We start from the raw sequence: 22,583 nt of genomic DNA, 5'->3' as shown, positions 1-22,583 counted from the left end.
CAAAGGTAAACATTGGCCTGCCTGCGTGTCCTTCGAGCCTTGGGTGCCGCAGGTAAACGTTTGACAAGAGGCAGAGGAAGGTGGTGGGGTCACGAGGGAGTGGTTCAGCTCTTCATAGCGGAGTCTCTTGGCCTCTTGGTATGAAGCCCTGAGACATTAGATAGTGACAGTGGTATTGTTGGGTTCACAGCTAATGCCAGGGCCTGAGGTGATGATATTAGTGTTGGTTAAATTGTTACTGGTTGTGTTATTTTGATTTTATTATACAATACAAAAGGTGATTTCTGTCTTAATTCATTTCTTTGTGATTGTGTTATTTTGGTCTTTATATACAACACAAAAGGTGATTTCTGTCTTAATTCATTTCTTTGTGATTGTGTTATTTTGGTCTTTATATACAACACAAAAGGTGATTTCTGTCTTAATTCATTTCTTTGTGATTGTGTTATTTTGGTCTTTATATACAACACAAAAGGTGATTTCTGTCTTATACATTTCTTATTGGTTGTGTTATTTTGTTCATATTATATAACGCAAAAGGTGGTCTCAGTCTTCATTTACTTCTTATTGGTTGTGTTATTTTCTTCTCTATACACAATACAAACAATGATCATAGTCTTGATTAATTTCTTCATGAGGCCGTCTGCTCTAGGGGCCAAAGACTCAAGCCTCCACTAAGGTCCAAGGCAACACTCTTGTGACCTTTGCATCACTGTGACCTGTTGCTTTGTTTGGTAGAGGGTAATTTCATCTCTCACTGTGGCTCCAGACTCACTCCCGCTTTACTCTGCAGGTACAGCCTCACTGCATGCCTCCCAGCCCGCTGTGTTCTGAGCAGGGCAGTTAAAAGGTGGGTGTTTGATGAGAGGGACTTTTTTTTTTTTTTTTTTTTTTTTTTTTTTTTTTTTTTTTAACGTCTATGCCTATTGCTTGAGGGGCCTGGATGGTAGTCGTCCCCAGCCCGTCATGGCGCAGGCAAGTGTTCACAGTGGCGCCATTTAGTTTCTCTGATAGACATATACACTGTGTCCTCAAGTATCATGTGAAAGTTGTTCTGAGTAAAACTTCTGTTGCATTGTGGTGTGCGGAGGAACAGTGACGCTGCATGTCAAGTGTAACCGTCACTCGTCTAAACTTGCTGCTACACTTGTATTTCACTTGCCTGATTAACCCAAATTTTTCCACCATGAATTATAATTTAAAAACGATTATGACTGTAACTACCAATCATTGTGGTAATGGTGTGGCTAATGTTACCACACTGGGGACCCAGAACAAAAAAAATCAATCTTTTTCTACTCTTAATGGAAAAGTATACTCATTTAACCCGGTAGCTGCATGGACCATGTTTCCTAAAGGACCTTTAGGAAACATGGTCCCCGCAGCTACCGGGTTAAATGAGTATACTTTTCCATTAAGAGTAGAAAAAGATTGATTTTTTTTGTTCTGGGTCCCCGGAAAAAATGAGAAAAAATCATCACTCATGCAAACCATTTCATAATATGTATCAACGTATTTATGATCAGTTTATGCATCATCTATTTTGCAGGGTCTTTATCATGGCACAAATTTGGCCCGTCGTTGGTACACGGTAAAGCCACAAATTTGGCCTGTCGCTGCTAACGGGTTAAATATCAATCCTTATTGTTAAGATATATATAAAAAAATGACCGTATCACTAAGGGCAGTACTAATGTATTGGTATCAACTGCAATAAATATCAGCCTCTTTTTAGCTGGTGCCAATACATGAAAGTATACATGTACTATTGTCAAAAAAAAGCATTGAACACCCTTGGGTCAATGGTATAGAATTAGAGTGAAATTAATAGACATTGCATCCAGTTGGTTAGGTGGTCATGAACAGGTAGACTCTAGCCACTGTCACCCACCTAACCAACACAACACCATGTCTGTAGATTCGCTTAGAGGGGCCTTTAAGAAACATGATCCCCGCAGCTACCGGGTTAAGCTGTGTTTGATAATTATTTGTGCTGTATATATGCCAAAATTTCCTCTGTGATTCTTCCAAGGCATAACATTTTCCTTCTCTGTTTTGTGGTTGAGTATTGAACACCCTTGGGTCAATAGTATAGAATTAAGAGTGAAATTAATAGACCTTGCATCCAGTTGGTTAGGTGGTCACCAATTGGTAGACTCTAGCTACTGTCATCCACCTAACCAACACAACACCATGTCTGCAGATTCGCTTAGAGGGGCCTTTAAGAAACATGATCTCCGTAACTACCGGGTTAAGCTGTGTTTGGTAATTATTTTAGTGCTGTATATACGCCAAAATTTCCTCTGTGATTCTTCCAAGGCGTAACATTTTCCTTCTCTGTTTTGTGGTTGAGTATTGAACACCCTTGGGTCAATAGTATAGAATTAAGAGTGAAATTAATAGACCTTGCATCCAGTTGGTTAGGTGGGTGCCAGTTGGTAGATTAGCCACTGTCACCCACCTAACCGACATAACACCATGTCTGTAGATTTCACACAAATTCAACTCTATAAACTCACGGGTGTTAGATACTTTTTTTTGCTACCGTACATGACTAACTAACTGAGATGAGAACTTTACTTAATGCATCAATGGCACTAACCTTCATTGTCGTGTTGGTGGCTGTGGAGGCCCAAGCTGCTCCTTTCTCTGCCTAATAGGTCTTCCCTCTCTAAAATGGCTAAAACCTTCTGCTAAAAAGCATTATGTGGGAGCAGGGGTTGGCAAGCTCAAGGCCCTTATACACATCCCTGGAAATGTGTAAAAGAGAATTCTGCCTTACTGAAAGACATGACATGCATGGATGAGTAGTAGAAACAACACTTCCTACTCCAAAGTGATTAATATGACACAAGGAAAATAAGGAATGTGGTTTTGAATAGTTTAGGTGTGCAGCCTCATACAAAATTAAGAACAATTGTATATAATTAGACTCAGTAATTGCATTCTCATTAACCCCTCGACTGCGGATTTCCTACAAGAAGGCATCACCAAGCTACAAGAATGGAACAAAAAGTGGCTGCTACAATTCAGTGAAGAAAAATGTGGTCATACACCTTTGGAGGGGAAATCCAGCATACCAATACCACATGGGAAACACTCCTCTATCCACCACAGAGGCAGAGAAAGACCTGGGAGTGTATGTTACCAGGCTACCAGTGAAGGCGAAATCCGTGCCAATCGCAGCGGACGGGTTAATTCACATCATATTGGATTTGTTGGACTTTGGCTATTGATTCAGTTCCCTAATAGACACATTTAAATAGTAATCTCCATACTGGCTATTGATTCAGTTCCCTAATAGACACATTCAAAAAGTAATCTCCGTACTTTGCATTGTATTCAAAGTGCTGTGGAAAAGGCTCGAGGGTAACTTAAGCATTGTATCCCTGAGCCACTACTGATGTGTTTTTCCTTTCCTTCAGCCCATGCATGTGAGCGTTGCCCCAGAGCCAGCCGCTGCCGCTGTATAATGCTGGACAGACACTCGGCTGCCCTCCACGCACCACCACAAGCAAGCAGTCATGAATTTCCGTCAGAGAATGGCCTGGCTGTGTCTGGCCATCTACCTCGCTTCCTCGTTCGCTGCTGCCTATTATTTTCTTGATATCGCCGACCAGTTTGCCGAGTTCTCCGTCGAGCATTCCAAGGTGCACCAGGCAGCGGACACCAATGTTCCCGCGTGGAAGTTCTGGCACCACATTGGGGATATTCCATTCCACATCTTGGTGCTCATTCTGGCCATTCCCTATTTACAGGTCTTTGCAGCTCTCTTTTACTGTACCCTCCCGACAGTTGATAAAAATGTCAACAAGTGCCTTATACCTGTCATAGGGTGGATGTACATGTTTCAGAAGGTCTTTTCCCTGTTTAAAAGTCATGAACACTTGGATGTGAGGAAGGAAAACCAGTATCACAGTGTTAGTATATCATGACTGTTGTTTCTTGCCTTAACCCGGTAGCAGCGATGAGCCAGATTTGTGGCTTTACCGTGCACCAGTGACGGGCTAAATTTTTGCCGTGATATAAACCCCCAAAAATAGATGATGCATAGACTGATCACAAATGCGTTGATATATATTATGAAGTGGTTTGCGTGAGTAATGATTTTTTTCTTATTATTTCGCTTAGAGGGGCCTTTAAGAAACATGATCCCCGCAGCTACCGGGTTAAGCTGTGTTTGGTAATCGTTTTAGTGCTGTATATATGCCAAAATTTCCTCTGTGATTCTTCTAGGGCATAATGTTTTTTCTTCTGTTTTGTGGTTGAGTTCTTGAATGAGATTTTAACATGTTTCAAGTACTCTTTCACTTGGGTTCTCTTTTGTCTGGGAAAAACGAGATTATCATATATTTTTTAATGAAATGTTACAAATATTTAGATAGTGTTACTGATCTCTCTTAGAACAAAAAACGTTTCAGCCTTGATATACACATTGTCTAACTTCACAACTCAGAACCATCCAATTTATGTCCATCACAATCATAACATAATTTTTGAGGTGCTCACGTCGTAGAGAATCATGATATCAGGCTTGGGAATTCTTTGATTTTGCTCATCATAATTTTGTCACTGATTATCCAAGGCAAGCTGTCTCTTCATTAATGTATCTTGATGAATGGAAGCACCTTGGTTATGTCAGTCACTCGTTTTACCAATATGCAATTCTCATTATACTACAGACAATGAGGTGTGATATGAGCCGGGAAGTCACTGATAGATTCATTATGTGCTGCAACATCATGAGGGCAAGCAGGTCTTCATCACACTTCCACAATATGTTACACTGCACATTACACATCATACTTGTCAGTGGATGAGTGGAACAGGCTTGGCAGTCATGTCGTGAGTGCCAATACGCTAGATACATTAAAAAAGATGAGGTAAATTTGTGGTTAGGTGGGGTTAGGTTCACAGGAGCTACCGGCCTCTTGCAGACACCTTATGCTTTGGCTGCAATGAGTGAGGGACAGTGGGGATAAGCAAGCCTTTAGGACTGCTTTTCTTTTACTCAGCTTAATTACAGCACCGACAAGAAGGCCCTGACTCCTCGTACATTAGTCAGGCCTTGAGTCACGGCTGAAATATCACTTTGGAGAAACTACATCCTTAACCCGTCCACTGCGATTGGCACGGAGTTCACCTTCACTGGTAGCCTGGTAACATATACTCCCAGGTCTTTCTGTGCCTCTGTGGTGGATAGTGGAGTGTTTCCCATGTGGTATTGGTATGCTGTATATCCCCTCCCAAGGTGCATAACTTCATTTTTCTTCATTGAATTGTAGCAGCCACTTCTTGTTCTGCTCCTGTAGCTTGGTGATGTATTCTTGTAGGAAATCCATAGTCAAGGGGTTAAGTTAGGATTGCATCAGATATTTAGCGTAATAGAGACACACATCATCCCATATACATCTTTTATCATCACGAAGCAGGCTCCGTAATGAAAGTCTTATGCATACATGTATTTGTGGTTGTGATAGTTTTTGCCTTACTCGGCAGGGCGGTCCATTGCTCAGCCTCACGTGGGCTGGGCGGGGGTCTGCCATAGTGACTCAAATTGTTTGCTGCCTCTACGGCCTATTTTGACTTTGGGGCATGAGGCGAAAGGTGACGGCCAGGGAGTGCGATATGTGATCCAGTCTACTTGTCTCCTGTCCCTGAGTTACCATAAATAGCCATGTAAAAGGAGTATATGTAACCCACCTAAAAAGTAATGGTGGTAGTGGTAACCTAGAAAAGTAGTAAAGTAGGAACCACATAGGAAACCAGTATCTGAAATTCAACCTCCTGAGCTGTACCTTAAAATCTTTGTTTCAGTATTTGACTTTTACACGAGTACCGGTATGTATGTTATTGTGATGTCCCTCCTCCTCCTCCTGCTGTCATCCTTAAGGGGCTATTACACTGGGCAAACTTTCCGTGGATCTTCAGTCAAACCACGATTTCCGCTGGCGTGGTTCTCATATTTCCGTGGTTTTCTGACATGTCCACAATCATCCAAAGCTACGGTAGATTTCACTAAGGACGACGGTATTACTCACCATCATCAGCAGCAGCAATAACAAGAAACAAATGAGAACCACGCCAGCGGATATCGTGGTTTGACTGAAGATCCACGGAAAATTTGCCCAGTGTAATAGCCCCTTTGCAGCCTCCATTCCTTCTCTCCTACTCCAATCCTTCTTAAATATTGTTGTTGGCACTGTCCTCACTAATCTGTTACTTTGCACGATACGGAGGTGTTGGAAAATAAGGTAATGTTGATTGGTTTCTCATTAGTTACAATGAAGAAAACTGGGGTGTTGAAAGAGGCAATTAATACATACCTAGTCATGACACTGTTCCAAGGCAGCTGTAATTCTAAGGTTCAGTTAATGGGATGGCAGTATGCAAGTCCGCCCTTTAATCAACGAAACCTGATGTAGCGACTCGTTTTAGGGAAAGGCAGTTGTCGTTTCATCGTATTTTTAGCTTTTTTTTCGAGTGTGCTCAGTAGTTGTGTGATATTTTTGATGTACAACTTACCTAACTTAACCTAACCTAACCTAAACCTAACCTAAACCTAACCTAACCTAACCTGACCTAACTGAACCTAAACCTCACCTAACCTAACCTAACTTAACCTAAACCTAATCTAACCTTAACCTAACCTAACCTAAACCTAACCTAAACTTAACCTAAACTTAACCTAACTTAACCTAAACCTAACCTAACCTAAACCTAACCTAACCTAACAACACTATCATGCCCCCATCAGCCACCTTATTTATGAAGTTCACCAATCATATTAGACCATCACTGGGGTTTGTGGCATGGTTGGCGGGATGTGAGTAGAGCGTTTCCTGTGCATACAAGAGGCCTTTATTCAACACCTGGTCCGCCTGAGGATAGGTCGGCTCACTTATTCACGAGTAAACCAAATATTAGTTTTGTTCTATATGAGTTTTATGAGGTGTGGGTTTTAGTTAAGCTTTGCAGTGTTTGTGTTTAATGTGAATGAATAATATTTTGTCTTTAGTTGGGTAAGGATTTTATGTCATGTGATGAAACTTTAACCCCTAAAGGACGCAGAAAAATCTAAAGGATGACCCCGGAAATGCAAAAATCAGCTGTGTTTTAAGTACAATTTTCGTAAAAGAATGTGTGGAACTTGCTACAATCGTGAATCATAGTGAAACAACATATAATAACAATTAGAAATCAACAATTAAGGTCTACGTGTGCACATGAGATAGAGGACTTGGCTATGTGTGCAAAATTGCTTGTATATTCCGAAGCCAAAAAAAAGAAAAACAACAACTACCCATCGCAACTAACCATATGACTCAAGCCCATTTTTTAATCATTTTGGGTTCTCAGTTCGCTTGTTTAACCCGGTAGCAGCGACGGGCCAAATTTGTGCCATGATATAAACCCCCCAAAAATAGATGATGAATAAACTGATCACAAATGCTTTGATATGTTTTATGAAATGGTTTGTGCGAGTGATGATTTTTACTCATTTTTCTCGCTTAGAGGGACCATTAAGAAACATGGTCCCCGCTGCTACCGGGTTAAAAAGCTAATCGTATAAGTTCCTGGGATTGTCATGGGCTGTTTTGTGGAAATACAAGAAAAAATGGAGAAGAAAAATGGAGAAAATACAAGAAAAATGGTGAAAATACAAGAAAAAATGGAGAAAATACAAGAAAAAATGGTGAAAATACAAGAAAAAATGGAGAAAATACAAGAAAAAATGGTGAAAATACAAGAAAAATGGTGAAAATACAAGAAAAAATGGTGAAAATACAAGAAAAAATGGTGAAAATACAAGAAAAAATGGTGAAAATACAAGAAAAAATGGTGAAATACAAGAAAAAATGGAGAAAATACAAGAAAAAATGGTGAAAATACAAGAAAAAATGGTGAAAATACAAGAAAAAATGGAGAAAATACAAGAAAAAATGGAGAAAATACAAGAAAAAATGGTGAAAATACAAGAAAAAATGGAGAAAATACAAGAAAAAATGGTGAAAATACAAGAAAAATGGTGAAAATAGAGAAAACTGAGCCGGCAACACGCGGAACACTCCTTTTATGGAACCCACCAAAATTTCCGGTTGCTGGTCACTCGTCCTTCAGGGGTTTAGTGGAGTGGTAATACTTGAATGTGTAATCCCACTGGCTCGGAGCTCAGTATAATATTTTGTTAATGTTAATGTAAAGCACCTAATGTCTGTGAGTAGTTTAGTGAGGTCAGATGTTGTGGTTTAGAGTAGAAGAGTGAAATTATAGTCGTGTGATGTAGAAAAGTATAGTGTAGTGAAGTGTACCATAGCATAGCAGTGTAGGAGAGTTCACCATCGCATAGTGTAATGAGTTTAACATAGCATAGCATAGTGGAGTAGTGTACCATAGGAGAAGTGTAGATAACATGGTGTAGTGTTGTGTAGTGAGTGTAAAGTGTACCATAGCATAGTGTAGCATAGAGTTGTGCTTTTGTGATGACTTCAGGTGCCTTTTTTAACCTATCATAAGTTTTTAATGTTTTTTCAACTTACGACATTTTACTTCTTGCTTTTTGGTTCCTTTCTGCTATAAATATCATGTCCGTTTTGGCTCAGCACGATTCATCTTGGTCAGGCTTTCAATCCCCCCCCTCTTTTTTTGTTTACGTTCTGTCTATGGCGCTGGTAGGCTTTCTCGGTGGGGGCCTAATCGCCGACCCCAGTCCATCATGGCACAGGCAAGCGTTTAAAGTGGTGCCATCTCGCTTATTATCGCCCATCTGTCCAAGAGAAGGCAGCTGCAGAAGTGGTCCATGGTGTAAATTGTCAGTGAAGGGTGGCAATGCAGCTCTCCCCTCCCACTGCCATTTATTCATTGGGTGATGTAGTACTACCGACATTGATGGAAAATTGAGGTGTCCAGCGAGAAGGGATGTAAGGGACAAAGCCATGTTCTTTTAGTCTGCACTGGGAGAGTCAGGCAAGGAAGAACAAGAGACAAGTTGCAAGGGAAAAGTGACCTTGTATATGGTGTACCGAGGGTCGATTTTCCCCCTAGCAACTTATATTTTTTTCCTGGGATGCGTGAACTTGAAAATGGCTCTGTCCCTTACACCCTTTCTCCTCCAGGCACCTCAACTGATGCTATCCATGTTCTTGCTCTGGTAATGTCTAGTGAGCAGAGGGAGGGATGGAGCAGTGCTATCCAGTCTACAGTTAACCAGTCTAAATGTGTCAGGCACTTAACCCATCCGCTGTGATTGGCATGGATTTGGCCTTCACTGGTAGCCTGGTGACATGTACTCCCAGGTCTTTCTCTGCCGCTGTGGTGGATAGTGGAGTGTTTCCCATGTGGTATTGGTATGCTGGATATCCCCTCTCAAGGTGCATGACTTCACATTTTTCTTCATTGAATTGTAGCAGCCACTTTTTGTTCCATCCCTGCAGCTTGATGTCTTCTGGTAGGAAATCCTCAGTCAAGGGGTTAAGCTATTGTCTGTATCCCATATCATAAAGGGAACTTGTTTTTCAGGGGACTCTTATTCTTCAGTGTTATGTGTTCTTGTACTTGTTTGTCCGTTCCTGTGCACTTTAGTTATACAGGTTCAAAATTGTGTGTCTGAGTTTACTATGTAGAGTGGTCTGTTTGATTTCACTTCTGTGTTTGTCATGTTTGTGAGTTACGTACTTGCCTGCCAGTGGTCTATTTGTGCTTTACATCAGAAGGATTTTAAAGAATGTTAACTTGTGCTCTTTAGTTTCACAGGTTCAAAATTGTGTTGGTCTATTTGTGCTTTACATCAGAAGGATTTTAAAGAATGTTAACTTGTGCTCTTCAGTTTCACAGGTTCAAAATTGTGTGTCTGAGTTTACTATGTAGTGTGGTCTGTTTCATTTCACTTCTATGTTTGTGAGTTACCCACTTGCCCGCCAGTGGTCTATTTGTGCTTTGCATCAGAAGGGTATTGAAGAATGTAAACTCATTTTGCTTCAGTATTCAAATCATTCAGTAATGGTTTAACCTTTGTGTGGTTGTGTTTATTTTTAAGTTCCAGTGCTTGCAGATGTTTGATTCAGATTCTTTTTATTTCTAAGCGGTTTAAGCGAATTAAGGAGTGTTACCTTTTTTTAGGAAGTTTGAGCAGGGTTACTGAATAAAAATGGGACCAGACTATATTGTGACAACTGGTTTCAGACGGGGAAAATATGATTATTTCTCTCGCTATGTGTTACCTCCAGCTGTGACGAGTTTTATTCTTGGAAGGTCTCTGAGAGGGTCTTGTTGGTATAATCAGAATAAATTATTTAAGTGGTTACTGAATATACTTCTATCCCAGTCATCTTGTATAGTGTTCCTTGTGTCATATCATGTCTAAGGCTTCCTTCTGTTGTTACTAACCTTTTCAGCTCCAAACCCAGTGTAGGGCAGCTAGCAAGGGAGTCTCATATTGCAAGGTTCCAGGGAAACACTGCACCAAGGTTTGCCCAGGAATGATGGGAACAATAACACCTGAAGGCAAGGTGCTAGTTGTCACACCGCATTCTATATCAATTTGACTTGTAATAGTGTTCTCTTAGTGTGCACTGCTAAAAAGTGGCAAATACCTGAGCTACCTCTTGAGAAGGTAAAGAGGGGCACAGCCTCACACCAGTGGCCCGACAGAGCACCCTGCAGGAAGGCGGTGGTTGCCTCGGCTACCTCCCTTGAGAAGGTCAATAAAGGCGGACTAAAAATATTACCTCATTTACTTATGTACACTATTCATAAGTTACATTAGCATCAGGTACCTAAAGTATGAGACAGCTCATTCTTTGTTGCACCCTCGACACTCTCACTGGCAGCACCGACGGCCTCGGTCGTCTTGCCTTTACCGTAGTGCTTCTTGCTTATGATCATCAGCATCATGATGACAGGCAAATGAATCAAGGAGAACAGGAACAACTTTCTGGAGCTCTTGCTGTCTGCATCTTGGTGGAACCTCCAAGCTGAAGTGTCAAAAGATTAGCAGCATTATCAGCTATCAGGCTTGTAGCTTAAATAAACAGCAAACAACCAACTATCGCCATGCAATCAATCGATGTACGATCAATCAGTCCCTTAAAATCTATATTCAATTTCAGTGATTGGCAGTGCGATCATGTGACCAATACGCTGCACAGCGGTGGTGCAATCCTGTGATCATTACGATGCACAAGGAGCTGTCTCCTATTCACAATAAGCTCAGTCTATGCATGCATGTGAACATATCCGTGTGCTTTGCTGTTTCACTGGCCGTAGACTATTTGTGTTGAATCTGTCCTGTTGTTCTGTTGCAGTAATAGGCAACTTGTAAAGCAAGGGATGTCTGTACTTAAAATTAAAGTAATATTTCTAGGTTTCTAGATTCTAGAAACATTTATAATTTTGTTTGATTACAATATGTAAATTCAACTCCACTGCTGATAATTGCCAACATATTGCACAGCTCAAGAAGTGCAAGGCAGCCCACCAGTTCTCTTCAGGTGTTGCTGTGGTAATGGGGCATGAGACTGGTGTGTCTGTGGGGTGCACCGCTCAGCTTATGACAGTAGGACAGCACATTCAGTCCTTGCTCACTTTGAGTTTATGATAAGGAGCAGCACTCTGGCACTTCAATTGAGCTTCATAACTTCCTAGGCCTGGGAGTGCTTAATCTTTTTTGGTCATAAATAACTATAATAGCTTCAAGGGGATTACCATGATGATGTCTTGCCCTCTCCTGTAAATAAACAGATATATGGCTCCTAAAAGGTGTGTGTTAAGTGCTGAATTAAGTAAACTGCACAACATTTGGTTCAAAGTACTCATGCACTCCCAAACTTGATTTTGACATGCTTTAAAGTCCATCTCTACAACCCACCACTCCCTCTGCCCCACTCTCTACCCTCCCCACCACCCTCCTGTCCAAGCTCTACCCCATAAAACTCTTCCTACCCACCTTGTTAACTGTCCCTTGCCACAAAACATTCCACCCATCTCTACATGCATAATACCTACATACCAGTGCCTTACAACCCCCCTCTCCCCCTTGTTCCCTTCAGCGTCCATCCCTTCCCTGCTGTCCACCCATGCACATCCTTGAGTAAGCCTGAGTGGTGATGCAGACAGTGCTTTGGTGGCAGGGTTTGTTTCGAAGACTGAGAATTATGGCATCAACCCTTCTCTTTTCCTCACTTTCTATTGGCTATACCACCTCCCTTTCTCTCTTATACCATCCACCATTCATCCCTGGACCCTCCTACCTCCCTTCAAGACAGGGGCAGTGTGGTTAAACTCGTAATTCACCTTGTATTTCTACCTTCCATTTGAGAGGAAAAACAGAGCAGGAGTGACTGAATGAATGGACTTTTACTGTTTGTGATGTTGACTCCTTCCTGCGTCCAACCCTCTATTCCCATACAACCCTCTCCCCCTTCACTCCCTCCCTCCCCATCTCCCTTTCTCTCTCGCACTATCCAGCATTCACTCTCCCTCTTCACACTCTCTTCCTCTCCACCTCCCTTTCCCTCTCCCCCTTCACTCCCTCCTTCCCCATCTCCCTTTCTCTCTAACACCATCCACTGTTCCTCCCTGCTCTTCCCCCTTTCACTATCTCCCTCTCCACCTCCCTTTCTCCCTAATACCATCCATCATTCATCCCTCCCCTTCTACCTCCCTTCCAGTCAGAAAAGATGGACTGAATAAACCGATTTTTACTGCATTAGATTTTTCCTCTTACCGAGATACACCAAGTAGCCGTTGAAGGGAAGGGAGTCAGCTGCAAAAGTCCAGGTGGTGACGTCTGTGACTGGGGCGAGGGTGCAGATCCCCACCATGGCCAGGCTGTAGCGTAGGGTGACCCTCCGGCACAGATCTATGGGGTGGAGACGCAGAGTTAATTGATAAATGTATTCGTTAATTACACTTTGATTCACTTTGCTTCCTTAATCCTTTCATTGCTAAATGCTCACAGCGAGCGTTAGGTGTATTTGCTGGTGGTGCAAACGCTTGCTGCAAGCTCCACCCGCACTCAAATCTCCCACGTATGAGAGTGTTCCAACACTAATTCTCACAACACAGGATTGCCAATTGAGTGGGTTCTTCACTAAATTTGGTGGAAAATCATATCAGCCCAGTGCGGCAAATCTACGGACGAGTAACTGGTGGATGTTCTTGCCCAATATAGCGGCATTTTTGCATAGCTTCACCTATCACCTGACTGATTCTTTGACCAAATAGTTGTAAATATTGCAGTTGGCAATACTACCTTGCCAGAATCTCAAGGAGAGATGTCCGCAGTTCTCTCAATATGGCTGATCATCCTGCACGCACCGATGTAAGTGTTAACATTCAACACTCCCTAAACACGCATGTACGTTCGCAAGAGAGGCATACATAACCGACTCCGTGTCAATCGCAACAGACAGGTTAATGCACATAAAGTATCTCCAGCACAGCGTTCCCTTACCTGGGTCAGTCACGGACATCATGCGGTAGCCAGCCCGGGAGTAGTCTGGCCGCAGGTTCCACGAGAGGGAGTTGAAGTGAGGGAACTGCCATGCATAGAGGATGGCAGCCATGATCCACGCCCCTGCACCCAGCTCCCCGGCACAGCTGGCCCAGCCAATGAGGGGCGGGATAGCACCAACTGTGGAAGAAGAGGGAAATGTTTCTTGTGCTTGCATTGAAATTAAGTGTCAAAATTTGGCAATCCAAACATCCACAACCTCTTGCAGTACAGAGGCATAACTTTCAATGAAATACTAACCTATATGACAGTTACACAAGAAGAGTTGGAAATGAAATCAATAACTTAGTCTTTAAGAGAAAAAAGTCACAAAGCTTGAAAATAGATGCCATGGTGGGTAGTCTACAGGTGGGAGGAGGCAGTGTGTGAGCCAGTTTACCAGATCTTTTGTCAGCTAATTGAGTGACTATTTATTTCTCTGATTTTGGAACCTCCCAGGAAATTATGGTTACAATAAGCTGCACCTTAGTCGTTAAGCCTGCTGTGTTATATATGTCTGCAAAGACACTGCTCTGACAAAAGACAACAGAAAGAGAGGCCAGAAGAGAGGTCAGATTAAGGTGTAGAGGCGTCTTGGTTGATGCTCACCCACAGCGCCGAGCCAGGTGTTCAGAATGGTGAGCCTCTTCATGGGCGTGTAGACAGACGTGTACAGCACCAGGTTGACAGCACCAAGAGCAGCAGCAAGCCCGTTGGCCCCAAAGTACAGCATGCCGATGCCCGCTATGCTGCACACTGAAGCAAAACTGACGGCATGCAGCGGAGTCACCAGACCTAACAATGAAATATATACAAAAAATATCAATAAATCATCATCTTCTCTTCTTCTTTTTTGTTTATAATCCATCTTCTCCCATTAATGAGGTCAGAGCTACGATGATCTTTCATGATAACCAATAAATAAGAATACAGTTAACCCAGTAGCAGTGACGGGCCAAATTTGTGCCATGATATAAACCCCAAAAAAATAGATGATACATAATCTGATCACAAATGCTTTGATATATATTATGAAATGGTTCGTGTGAGGGGTGATTTTTTCTCATTTTTCTGGCTTGGAGGGACCATTAAGAAACATGATCCCCGCTGCTACCGGGTTAAATACCATAAAAATATAAAACAATGGGATGTATTTCAAGGCTATTCTAACTGCCTCATTTACAACTATATTCACCACACACTGATGCACACATTGCTCTCTTCAGGTCTCTTCCCCTCCCTCTCACCCACTGTTACCAGGTTATCGTACTCGGAACATCACATTAACCAGCTTCTCCCGCATAACTATCACCAGGAAACAGGAATAATAAACCATTTCAATAATAACAACAAATAAATCTCGTTATTGTGGCCAAGGAAACAGTTTTGGGGATGGAAATCGGGAAATATGAGAAACTGAGTACGACAACCTGGCAACATTGCTCTCACCTCATCCCTCCCTTCCTCCGTACCTCTGACTAAGATCCTGTTCTTGGTGCGGTCCATCTGTGAGTCAAAAGGCACCTCAAGGAACTGGTTGATGGAGTTGGCAGCAGCAGACACCAGGCCAGTTCCCAGGGCACACAGCAGCAGGGTGGTGACCTCCATGGGGGCTGGGGCCATTGCATACCCTGCCACAGCTGTGAGCACCACCAGTCCTGAAGCAGACGTGTTCTTCAGTATACAACCTCCATGCAAGGAAGACCATTGGGTAACCAGACATTTAGGTTGATATTATAAGACACTTTTGCCTCTCACACCAGCTATTAGTAAAGGTCAAATAGGCGGTCAGTCAGGTTTTAATGAGTGCTTTTTCAGGTTCGTGGTACAGAAGGGTCAGACTACCACCAGGGTCATAAAGCTACCTCTGGAAATGCCCACAACTCCAATGAAAGCCTTGTCAAATATGTGTTCTTGGGCGCCAAAATGTCTTTTAATACGACCCTTAGAGTAATCAAGGATGGCTGTTTCTGTATCCCCTCCTACGTTACGGAAGAATTCTGATCTAGTTTCTATGAATGTTCTTAGAGTAATATCTTAATGTGAGTGTCTAAAATGAGGTTAACTTGCACACAGCCTCACACACCATTACTCTCACCTGTCAATCTACTCTTCGCCAAGTCTGCGTAATACACTCCCAGCTTTCTGAAGTCCAGCACTTGGGGCCGCCAGTCCAGGGCACCGGGCGGCAAGGCTCCAACCAGCTCTGGCTCCCTGTGTTTGCGGGACTCCCTCTCACTGCTGTACTCTATGTCATCCTCATCCTCATTCTGCTGGGAGTAAGTATGAGTCAGTGTGTTGAAGGGGAGAACTGAGGAGTGAGGGCAAAGAAGAGCAGGAGGGCTTAGGGTTTGTTTATTGGCTAATCTCTCTCTATCTCAGCTAATTCTTTCCCATTCTCTCTAAACAGACATGATCTCGTTATATGACTGATTATTATTCTCATCAAAGGTGGATCTATAAAAGGAAAATGAGAAAATTAGATAAATAAACCAAATTCTCTGTACTGAAGTGTTTTTGGATGAAACAATAAATACATCTCCATTTCACTAAACTGCCATAAAGCTGAAACAGCTAAGAATTATTAGAATGAGTGTATAACTAGCTTTTATTAGTTCAAGTTCCTGACACTACATGATACTGGATTAGCTAAGTGGAATGCATCACAGGACACTCGAGGAACCTAACTGTTCTTTAATGACTAAAACCCTTCCACCTCCAGACCTTAACATGGAGAAAACACAAAATAATAATGATCACGGCAGACTCTTGTGTCAAAGGGAGCACTGGAGCAAGCATGTGCCAAGCAGAACATCGATGAAAATTAAAATGTCACTACAGTCTGTTCACTTACGCTAGATTCCTGGCGCCTAGGCAGGTTGGTAAGCTTGCAGGTGATTGGCTGCTCCGCTCTCCCACTAACACTCATGTCGGACCACATCTTGCATGCTGGAGTGGGACATGTTTCTTTATTATATGCCATACCTCATCTCATATACGAGCTAGCCAGTTTTGGTTGACACCATCAGACTCAGCAGTGACTGGAGAATCAAGATGTATTGTAAAAACTCGACAAAACAAAAAAGAAAATGGTATTACGATGAGTTGAACTGTGAAGATGTTAAAAAAATGTTTATAACATTATGCTCACTATTTTAAACAGTTGTTCATTGACTGCAGAAATATATTATTAGATGACGTAGGGAAATCTCTCATGAACACAATAGTGTGGTCAGAATGCAGATGAAGCTCCACATATTGAAAACACAGGGTTGTTTATAGCAACATGTCACTTGCCCCAACCATCACGGCGCGCGCGACACTCATTTTTTTAACATCATCAGGGAGAGCGGAGCAGCCAATCAGCTGCAAGCTTACCAACCTGCCTAGGCGCCAGGAACCTAGCTTAAGTGAACAGACTATAGTATGAATATATGCCTGACCACTACCAAACTTCTGCCCACCACCACCACCACAAGGATTAAGAAAGGTAGGCAACTGGTGCTATAATCCTACACATAAAAGAATTACAGATACACCAAAGCCCATATTGTTCACCTGTTTGAAAAGCCTCCCATAGAAGTCATCAAAATTTTTCATGGACTGTTTTGTGATGCAAGTGATAGTTTTACCCAACTTCTGCAACTTGAATGGGAAAATCATCCACAAAAACCTGGTTAACCTTCTCTGCAGCCTTGGAAACAGTCATAATGGAAGCCTGATATGTTTAGGAATATGTACCAAAGACCCCATACACAGACATACTGAGGAGCTCCAATACCTGTGAGCGCTTGGCAATGTAGAGTAGCTTCCTGGAGTCCCGTAGCAGCTGGTCCACAGAGAGGTGTATTTCCTGTGGGCTGCTGTGGGTGGCTACGTCCTTCCTCACGTCCACCACAGCACTAGCCCTGGCGTGGTGCAGGAGTGGTGCCTCGTTGCTCCTCAAGGGCTTCTGCTGTGTGGCGCTGCGGATCACCATCACCTGCAGGTCGCAAACAAGGCTCATTATCATATCTGTATGTGTATCTGTTTACCCTCACACCCGTTCCTTGGAGCACTCTTGGGGGAATGGTTTCGGTAGAGGAGTTTCCATTTTCTGCCCTATGCCTGCACTTCATCCTTGCATATTCCAGTCCTCTCCTTCTTCTCTCCCCTCTTTCTCTTATGCCTTCCACCTATCTCTCTCTCTCACTCTTACCTCATATTCTCCCTTTATTTCACTCTTACGTCCTATTCCCTGTTTCTCTCCAACCACCCTACCTCTCTATCTCTCATTCCTATCACCCTGTACTATTATCTTCCTGGAGACTCCTCTTTTGCACTCATAATATACACCTACTCATAAATACTCTCTCAGCTAATTCTTTCCCATTCTCTCTTTAAACGGAAATGATTTTGATGTATGACTTTGATTTTTCTTCTTGTTAAAGGTGAGGAAACGGAAAACAAGTAAAGATTAGCAAACCAAAGATGAAGTGATCGTAGAAACCTTGCTACTTCTTCCCTGTTTTATAAGTTTGAAAGGGATAGGAAACCAAACTTATACAAAAGAAAAGTACTGTGATAGAGTATGAATATTATTACAAACAAGCAATTTATAGCACAATCACAATCTTTTTGCCACAGAGATGGGATACATGTCTGTTTAGATGTTGAAGTCAAGCATCAAAACGAAAACAAAACATACCCTGACTGGTCTCTTCTGTGCTGTGGTGTCTCCCTGGGGCAGTGTCCTCTCCTCACTGCCCTCATTGCTGTCTCTCTCCAGCGTTCCAGCACTTCTCAGGAATGCAGCAGAGGACTTGAACCTCTTATCAACCCCCTTCATGAGGTGCGTGGTGGTGTAGGGGTGTGTCGATGAGGTGCACTGTGACACACTCTTCCCGTAGTAGATGCATGTTGTGTTGTGGTGACACGCTCGCACTAGGGCGCTCCACCCTCGCCCCCTGATTATGCTACCCATCCTCCCCACACATTGCCAGCGTCTGTAAATAAAGAGTACCGTGAGATCCACCACCACAGGTTTCATAGACCTCAAATGGAAAAATTAGTGAAAATAAAGAATAATATAGTCTTATTCATATGACAGCACATTTAAGGTTAGTAATTTAATTAATTTAACACACGAGATTATAGGCATTACCTTTGCCAATAATTTTGCCCAGATTTTTCATTTACTGGCAGGGGCCTTGGCAGAGTTAATACAGATGACTGAGAATTTACTGCACTTATTAGTCTTAAACTGATTCTAGTGGCTTGCCTTGTAGATGACTGTTCTGATAAGAAGATAGTTTTATTATACAGAAATCACTAAATGGTCAACTTTTCAATACCTGATGTGCACCCACCACCTCCCCGCTCCCACCTGTTAACACCCGCCAGCATAGTGGACCACCCCACCACCTCCCCGCTCCCACCTGTTAACACCCGCCAGCATAGTGGACCACCCCCACCACCTCCCCGCTCCCACCTGTTAACACCGGCCAGCATAGTGGACCACCCCACCGCCTCCCCGCTCCCACCTGTTAACACCGGCCAGCATAGTGGACCACCCCACCGCCTCCCCGCTCCCACCTGTTAACACCCGCCAGCATAGTGGACCACCCCACCACCTCCCCGCTCCCACCTGTTAACACCCGCCAGCATAGTGGACCACCCCCACCACCTCCCCGCTCCCACCTGTTAACACCCGCCAGCATAGTGGACCACCCCACCACCTCCCCGCTCCCACCTGTTAACACCCGCCAGCATAGTGGACCACCCCACCGCCGCCCCGCTCCCACCTGTTAACACCCGCCAGCATAGTGGACCACCCCACCACCTCCCCGCTCCCACCTGTTAACACCGGCCAGCATAGTGGACCACCCCACCACCTCCCCGCTCCCACCTGTTAACACCGGCCAGCATAGTGGACCACCCCACCGCCTCCCCGCTCCCACCTGTTAACACCCGCCAGCATAGTGGACCACCCCACCACCTCCCCGCTCCCACCTGTTAACACCGGCCAGCATAGTGGACCACCCCCACCGCCACCCCGCACCCACCTGGTAACACCGGCCCGCATAGTGGAGCACCCGACCACCTCCCGCTCCCACCTGTTAACACCGCCAGCATAGTGGACCACCCCACCACCTCCCCGCTCCCACCTGTTAACACCCGCCAGCATAGTGGACCACCCACCACCTCCCCGCTCCCACCTGTTAACACCCGCCAGCATAGTGGACCACCCCACCACCTCCCCGCTCCCACCTGTTAACACCGGCCAGCATAGTGGACCACCCCACCGCCTCCCCGCTCCCACCTGTTAACACCGGCCAGCATAGTGGACCACCCCACCGCCTCCCCGCTCCCACCTGTTAACACCCGCCAGCATAGTGGACCACCCCACCGCCTCCCCGCTCCCACCTGTTAACACCGGCCAGCATAGTGGACCACCCCACCGCCGCCCTGCCACGTCCCTTGATGTGTATTTCCGCTGGCCAATACCACATACCAAAGATTTTTAACCAACCTAACCTAACAGGGTATTTTTTAACCCCCCATAACTCAAAAACTATGCATTTGCGACGCATATCTCATATTTCATTCCTCCTCCCTCCGACTTGAACCTTCAAGAGAAATTATCAAGGATCCCTCTCTCCTTCCTCCCTCCCGGCTGACCTCGGCCCTCTTCTTTCTTTTTTTTGGCAGTGATGGCGTTTTTTTTTTTTTTTTACTTTTTTGTGCCCTTGAGCTGTCTCCTTTGCTGTAAAAAAAAAAAAAAAAAATTCATGTTTGGCACGCCATTCCCCGCAGTCTCAATGGCCCCCTAGCCAATTTTGGTTGCGAGGGGTGAGTGCGGGCAAACACTACAATAATACCAAAAGAATCCATAATGTAAGTAATAAGGTCGCTAGAGGTGCTCCCCCCCCCCCCCGCCCCCTTCTTGAACATTAGCCAGGTAAGTTAGTCGATGAACTTTTATTAAATTCACTTAAAAAAAAAGGTTAGTATTTTTCTTCGGGAGGCATTTTCTCTCGTCTTTCTTTATGGGAGCAGAATGTTGTTTTGTTCTTGTTTGTTTGTCTGGTCGTTGGTGTGACCCGTTTACGTAAAAAAATGCCCCCCACTCCTGCCACACACATACACGCCCTCCTCCTCCACGCATCAGCCTCCCCGGGCCGCCACACTCACATGACAATCGTGCACACACTCGTAGTTATCCAGCAGGTGTCGCGGCGGTCCAGAAATAGCGTAACACTACGTAACGTGCCGCCTCCCTCCCCGCTGGGCCGCGTCGTCTGCTGGGTGCCGGTGGTGATGGTGGTGGTATTCTGCCTTTGCAACGGGTCCTCCTTCCTCTCTTTACGTTATATCTTTTTTAGTTTCCTGGTGATACTTCCACATGTATCCTTAGTTGTATAATCACATTCTGTCCTGCCTGGGGGTTGGGATGACATGCTCCTCGATCCCTTCTCCTTTGTTGTTTACTTGCAACAATAAACCAATCAATCAATCATTTTTATCCTCATTCCTTTCATTCTCTCTTCTTCCCTTCCTTTTATTTACTTGATTCCCTTTTATTTATTTCCCTTCTCTTGCTGTGTATGTGTGTGTGTGGGGGGGGGGGGGGTTAAAACACGGCGAGAAAGGAGATGGGAATTAAGAGGGATGATTAGAAAGATGGGAAAGGAGAGAAGAAAGGAAAAGGAAAGATAGGAGAAGGGTAGTGAAGAGAGAAAGAAAGAGGAAAAGAGGAAGGAGAGAAAGGGATAGAAAGAGGGAGAAGAATTGGCGAGAAAGGAGATGGGAAGAGGGATGATTAGAAAGAGGGGAAAGGAGAGAAGAGAGGAAAAGGAAAGAAGGAAGAGGGGTAGTGAGGAGAGAAAGAAAGAGGAAGTAGGATAGGAAAAGAGAGAGGAGAGAAAGGGATAGAAAGAGGGAAGAGGGGAGGGAGGGATCGAGGAGAAGGGGACCCACAGCGAGATGGGAAGATGGATGATTAGAGGGGAAAGGAGAGAAGAGAGGAAAAGGAAAGAAGGAGGAGAGGTAGTGAGGAGAGAAAGAAAGAGGAGGTAGGATAGGAAAACAGAGAGGAGAGAAAGGGATAGAAAGAGGGAAGAGGGGAGGGAGGGAGGAGAAGGGGACCCAGAAAGAGGAATTAAAAGGCAAACCTCGATCGATTTCCGCTTGCGTGGTTCTCATCAAAGTCAATTTATATGATGAGTCTTTGGTTCTCATATTATTTCCGTGGTTTTCTGACGTGTCCACAATCTCTCAAAGCTACAGTAGATTTCACCGAGGTACGATAATTACTCACCATCATCATCATCAGCAGCAGCAACAACAAGAAACAAATGAGTTAACCATGCCAGCGGAAATCGTGGTTTAAATTGACTTAAGAATTATAGACTATTCCTTGGTTTGACTGAAGATCCACGGAAATGTGCCCTGTGTAATAGCCCCTGGAGAGAGAGAGAGAGAGAGAGAGAGAGAGAGAGAGAGAGAGAGAGAGAGAGAGAGAGAGAGAGAGAGAGAGAGAGAGAGAGAGAGAGAGTTGGAAAGTTTCGTTTAGTCGGCGCAACATCTGTGGTCATATGCCGGAGAGAGACAGAAGGGGAAGGAATTATAGGAGAAGGGAAGAGAGAGAGAGAGAGAGAGAGAGAGAGAGAGAGAGAGAGAGAGAGAGAGAGAGAGAGAGAGAGAGAGAGAGAGAGAGAGAGAGAGTTTAGTCGGCGCAACATGTGGTCATATGCCGGAGAGAGACAGAAGGGGAAGGAATTATAGAAGAAGGGAAGAGAGAGAGAGAGAGAGAGAGAGAGAGAGAGAGAGAGAGAGAGAGAGAGAGAGAGAGAGAGAGAGATTAACCTTTTTTACAAGTTCCCTGATGAGTCATTCCACAGACTTATACCAGCTGTGGACAAGATACAAGGACTGAAAGAAAAGAAAACAACACGAGGACACTGAGGGCGGTGCATGGCGGTCAAATTAACCTGTCGAGTGGCTTGTCCGGGGCACGATTTAAGGAGACATACTTGTGTGCTGCAGTGGTCATTTTTTTAGTGGCATAGCGTTATAAAAACCTTAGGGCATAACCTTTGAATAGTCAATA

General features: G+C 44.0%; 1 protein-coding gene and 1 long non-coding RNA gene across 3 annotated transcripts; one reads left to right on the top strand and one right to left on the bottom strand.

Moving 5' to 3' along the window:
* LOC127001238 (uncharacterized) lies at positions 1–10,301 on the top strand. The gene is made up of 4 exons (XR_007754947.1): positions 1–138; positions 794–850; positions 3,426–9,753; positions 9,835–10,301. It is a non-coding gene; the product is annotated as an uncharacterized LOC127001238 (long non-coding RNA).
* A 414-nt stretch (positions 10,302–10,715) lies between these two features.
* LOC127001236 (protoheme IX farnesyltransferase, mitochondrial-like) lies at positions 10,716–20,817 on the bottom strand. Of its 2 annotated transcripts, none has more exons than XM_050865521.1 (9): positions 20,666–20,817; positions 18,180–18,477; positions 17,274–17,474; positions 15,591–15,765; positions 14,965–15,150; positions 14,102–14,287; positions 13,454–13,633; positions 12,725–12,859; positions 10,716–10,973 (listed from the first exon to the last, which is right to left on the bottom strand). In XM_050865521.1, exons 2-9 carry the CDS (start codon positions 18,453–18,455, stop codon positions 10,768–10,770), a joined length of 1,545 nt encoding a protein of 514 aa, XP_050721478.1. In that variant the 5' UTR covers positions 18,456–18,477; positions 20,666–20,817; the 3' UTR covers positions 10,716–10,767. The 2 variants fall into 2 exon arrangements, with proteins under 2 accessions (XP_050721478.1, XP_050721479.1); XM_050865522.1 differs by having other exon boundaries at positions 15,591–15,762.
* Positions 20,818–22,583: the final 1,766 nt, after the last annotated feature.

The sequence above is a fragment of the Eriocheir sinensis genome, chromosome 20, assembly GCF_024679095.1.
Source record: "Eriocheir sinensis breed Jianghai 21 chromosome 20, ASM2467909v1, whole genome shotgun sequence".
NCBI lineage: Eukaryota > Metazoa > Arthropoda > Malacostraca > Decapoda > Varunidae > Eriocheir > Eriocheir sinensis.
Note: the sequence above shows the minus strand (reverse complement) of the source record. Positions and strands in the feature narration are given on the sequence as shown.